Source organism: Mycetomoellerius zeteki, unplaced genomic scaffold (genome assembly GCF_001594055.1).
Source record: "Mycetomoellerius zeteki isolate Tzet28-1 unplaced genomic scaffold, Tzet1.0 scaffold39, whole genome shotgun sequence".
Lineage (NCBI taxonomy): Eukaryota > Metazoa > Arthropoda > Insecta > Hymenoptera > Formicidae > Mycetomoellerius > Mycetomoellerius zeteki.
In genome coordinates, this window is record NW_017257381.1 from 573,280 (window position 1) to 578,601 (window position 5,322).

Sequence of the window (5,322 nt, forward strand, 5' to 3'; positions counted from 1 at the left end):
CCACTATAGTGGCCAGCGGAAAACTCGTCGACTCCTCCGTGACATAAACATTCAATATATACATGAATTTTACATTTAAAAAATTCAAAATTTCAAGGCAAAAACGCCGGCCCTTTAAAGGTTAAAAACTTCATTACTGTCTTATCAATATTGCAAATTATAACAATATGTAATGCAATGTTATTGTTTTAAAAATAAAAAATGATTTATTTTTAAACAAGAACATACTTTTCTTTTTTAGCTTTTCAAGGAAGTAAGGAATATTTGGGCTGAAATTGATAGCATGGAGCAGCAAGCAAAGGCTAAAGCAAAAGTAAAATCAAAAGCGGTACTATCGTCATCAGTAAAACAGCATCATAGAGCAGAGACAACAATAGCAAGTGCTCCTATCGTACTTATATCTAAAAAGACTGCTGATAATATTTCTGATTCACAGGTGCCTATACAGAATATCGAAAATAATTCTCAATCAATATCTAGTAACATGCAGATGAGTAGTGAACCATCTTAATCAGGGTTGCCACAGACCGGAAAAACCGGGTAAAGTCAGGGGAAAATATAAAAAAGTCTGGAATTTTGAAATTTGCACACAATTTCTTTGTAATTGCTCCTATTCCAAAAAAATAATTATATTTTTTAAAATATTATATCTGGCGTGTTTATAATCAAATACGTTCAAAACTCGCGCACTTTAAACGATTTTAATAAAACAATTAAAATTTATATTTTATTTAGTGTTTTTATTTGATCGCCATTTTTCGTCACAACTGTATTCTTTTTTTCAATACTAATTAATTTTTTGTTGGCTTGAATTTATACTTAAAATTTTAATATGCTACTAAGCTTTTTTTGCGTTGTTTTTAATAATAGACTAGCTTTTTTACAATCCTCGATTCTAAATGTTAAAATTTACATATTTTATATTAGTCATGAAAAATTTTCCCATTTTTTTGTCTAAAAACCTGGAAAAATCAGGGAATTTTAAAATTCATTTTCTGTGGCAACCCTGTTAATAGTATTATAATAACTGTTTATATCTAATACAAAATGCATCAATTAATAATTCGGTGATATATTTAATAACAATTTGTGTGACATTTGTTGCGGTAATGTCTATACCAATCAAATGGATGTTTCATAATGATACAATGAAAAAGTGTGTGTGTGTGTGTGTGTGTTGCGCGTACGTGCGCGCACGTCCGTGCGTATGTGTTAGATAAATATGAGAGAATCCACATGGCCCATGTGTAAATATACCAAGCATATATGTAACATATTCATATTTGATACAGATGTTTACCTCTATCCAAGATTTTGCCATTATAGCATAATAATAACGATAACATAATAATAATAACAGAAAATTATATTTATGTGAATATAGGCGAATAGTTTAATCTTTGTATTCGATCATCTTATATTAAGCTTTAATATATATATATATATATATACACATACACACAATACATATACAGGGTGAGTGAAAAGTTCCGGATCGGTGAAATATCTCGAAAACTAAGCATTTCCGAAAGAAATGTTTCCTACAAAAGTTATAGGGTTTTAAATGATCTATTTATTGATTTGGTCAGTTTGACCTTGGGTGGCGTCGCCACCCAAGGTCAGGTCAAGATCACATCGATTTTTTCAAATGGCACACCCTATTTTTTATTCCAGAATCTAACAGCTGGTATCAAGAGCTTTTCAAACATTACAATGAAGTTATTTTTCATAAAGTACTTTTCGAGTTATGAGGCTTGAACGTTACAGTACCGCCGGCATTAGCAGTGTTCGACCGACGTCTAAAACCTCTTGAAATCGACGTAATCTTGATCTAACCTTGGCGACGCTACCCAAGGTCAAGCTGACCAGATTAGTGAACAGATCATTTAAAACCTTACAATTTTTGTAGGAAATATTTCTTTCGGAAATGCAATAGGGTTTTAAATGATCTATTTATTGATTTGGTCAGTTTGACCTTGGGTGGCGTCGCCACCCAAGGTCAGGTCAAGATCACATCGATTTTTTCAAATGGCACACCCTATTTTTTATTCCAGAATCTAACAGCTGGTATCAAGAGCTTTTCAAACATTACAATGAAGTTATTTTTCATAAAGTACTTTTCGAGTTATGAGGCTTGAACGTTACAGTACCGCCGGCATTAGCAGTGTTCGACCGACGTCTAAAACCTCTTGAAATCGACGTAATCTTGATCTAACCTTGGCGACGCTACCCAAGGTCAAGCTGACCAGATTAGTGAACAGATCATTTAAAACCTTACAATTTTTGTAGGAAATATTTCTTTCGGAAATGCTTAGTTTTCGAGATATTTCACCGGTCCGGGACTTTTTACTCACCCTGTATATGGTGCTTTCCAGTAAGCGATGCAGTGTGACACAATCTTTCATGTCATCTTCGTTAATGTAATGATTCATTGTGTTACACTGTGTCATTTATATCTCTTGCTAGAAAGCACGCATAATGAGATTTGAAATATGTTCAAATATTTCGATGATATATGATGAATTAAACGTCACAACTTTCTATATCTGCATTTCATTTATTAAATCAAAATTTTAATTTATCTGTAGCATTATGTTATATTTTTTAGATATTTAACATTTACATAATCATAGGTATTCTTTTAAAAGAATAATTACAATATTTATATTATATATAAATTAAATTAAAATTCCAAATTAAAACTCGTCCAAGATAAACTCAATGTAATTATGATGATGTGATGAGGTTATGCCAACCTGAGGTTATGCCAACCTGAGGTTATGCATAACCTCATCATATCATCATAATTATATTTATATTATATTATTTATAATAACTTTATACAGAATTTGTAATTATCTAAATTTTTTTGCATAGTGTATGTGTACATAATTATACAAAAAGAAAGAACACGCGCTCGGGTGCTATGGTAGAACTAGAAGCTATACATGGGCAATTAAGATCAATAGCACACAGAACAACATAAGCAATTTGTAAATTTTGTAAGCAATAAACAAATTAACATTTTTTATTTGCTACTGCTTATGTTATTGTCTTATGTTCTGTGATTCATTTACTGTTTATATTTATATTATTCTATGTGCCACTAACTTAAATTGCGCTGCTAATATCGAAATATAACTAAAATTATATTAAAATCGGAGGAGGATATTTGGTTCTGGTATACACTGGCAGAACTCAAAATCTATAAATATGTTTACGTTACACACTATAGATTTTCAGTGTACATCAGAACATGAAAGTATTCTTCTTCAATTTTAATAAACTTTGGATATGTTAAAATATAGACGAAAGTGAGATTTTTTTATAAGTGCGTTATAAAATTTTTTTTAAGTACTTTATAAAAAAATTTTTATATGTATATATATATATATACTTTATAAAAAAAATACGTGTCTTTCGTTTTTGTCCATATTTTAACATATTCAAAGCTTATTAAAATCAGAAGGACTTGTGTTCCTTGGGATGGAACGAATTCGCCGACGTGCACGATTCAGTAATTCTACTGAAAGCAACGCTGATAAAAGCGTTTCTTCGTTGAAATCCATATTGTAAATAAATTTACAGCACTATAAAATTGTGAATTTGCTCAGGTTCGCAATTGCGCTATTTAGTAGAGCTACTGAATCATGAAGAGGTCTGTTTTTTATTCCTGCACTCTCTGAGCTGGTGTATATACACGATGAAAGATGAAGTGAAATAAGTATATGTTTGTTTCATTTCAACTTACTTCACCGTGTATACAGGGTGTTCCACATTAGTGTCTCACCCCAAATAACTTTTTTATTTTTGATCTTAAAAAAAATGTTTTGGACAAAAGTTGTATGATTTTGAGAGGGACATAAAATAGTGTCATTAGTTTGACTTTGAATAGTTGCTTGAAGGTCACGTGAAGGTTACCTTAAATTTCTTAAATGGAAACCCTTATTTTTCATTACATATTCTTGTAGCTTACCTCGAGAGCTTTCCAAAACGCTATAATAAAATATTTTTCCATCAAGTACTTTTTTAGTTATGAAGCTCGAAAGTTACAGTACCTCCGGCATTTAGCATTATCCAAGGTGTCCGACCGACAGCTAAAATCTCTGAGAGAGCTGGAATAAAAAACAGACGTCATATATCAACAATTTTTTTTCTCATCACTTGGTGGCGTGATTGAGTCGGTAATGTACCATGGGTCATAGTTCTAAATCCACATCTCTATTGTTTCAAAATAACACTTTGTAACAAATGCAATAATTTTGAAAATTTTTTATGGATTTTACAAAATTAGTTATATTTACCTATAAAATCTACAGTTTAGGTTATTTAGTTTGTTTTTAAAGTATCGTATTTCATACAGTGATACATTTAATAGATCTTTCTTCTAGTGCAACATAACAATATACGCATGTAAATTCTTCCATGTAAGAATAATTATATATATGTATATATAAATTCGGTAGTATATAGAAAAGGGGCGCCACCTCCAATGACCTTGACATATGTTGTCAAGGTCATGACCCTGAGTGACTTCCAACAGATTTTAGGCGGTGGTCGCTGTTCGTTAAAAAGTTATTAACAAAAAAAGTTTGAAAAAATGTTCTTATTTCTGCTATATATAATAATAAAAACTATTCCATACCCATCTTTGCTTACGTGAGAGAATATGTTTCCAAGTCCTATAGCCCTATAGTGCCCTGTATGAGTTACGGCTAATATCATCCCTAAGTTTGAGCGTTTTATGTTTCCGCGCGCAATCTAAATGCTATAAAACAAAAGGAGTGGGGATGACAATAGGCAAAATCGATCGAAATGTACAGCTCAGCTGCAGGCCTGGCTTATGTAATGGTTTTCTACGCGAAGGGAGTTCCATCCCACCTCCCCCTCCCTCTGTCAAGAGGCATCCGACTTTCCATGCGAAGCAATTTGGTGAGATAGGATGGAATTCGTTTCGCGTGAAAAGTCGTGTGCCCCTTGGCAGGGTGGGAGGTGAGGTGGAATTCGCTTTGTGTAGAAGTCGTGCGCCCCTGAAACAGGGGGAGATGTAGGGTGAAAGTCGCTTCGCGTGGAAAATCGCACGTCCCTGAAGCAGGGAAAAAGGTGGGTTGAAAGTCGCTTCGCGTGGAAGTTGTGCGCCTCTAAAGCAGGGGAGGTGAGGTGAAAGTCGCTTCGTGTGGAAGTCGTGCGTTCCTGAAATAGGGAGACAGGTGGAATGAAAGTCGCTTCGTGTGGAAGTCGTGCGCCCCTAAAGCAGAAGGGGAAGTGGGGTAAAAGTCGCTTCGCGTGAAAGTCGTGCGCCTCTGAAGCAGGGAGGGGGAG

The 5,322-nt window shown here is 33.6% G+C and overlaps 1 protein-coding gene across 2 annotated transcripts in view; it reads left to right on the forward strand.

The window, feature by feature from the left end:
- The window catches only part of LOC108726170 (uncharacterized), a 9,877-nt gene extending 9,196 nt beyond the window's left edge, over positions 1–681 (forward strand). For both annotated transcript variants that reach the window (XM_018453588.1, XM_018453589.1), the window contains one exon: positions 242–681. In XM_018453588.1, the coding sequence (XP_018309090.1) occupies positions 242–511 (270 nt within the window). In that variant the 3' untranslated portion in view covers positions 512–681. The remainder of the gene's footprint in view (positions 1–241) is intronic.
- Positions 682–5,322: the final 4,641 nt, after the last annotated feature.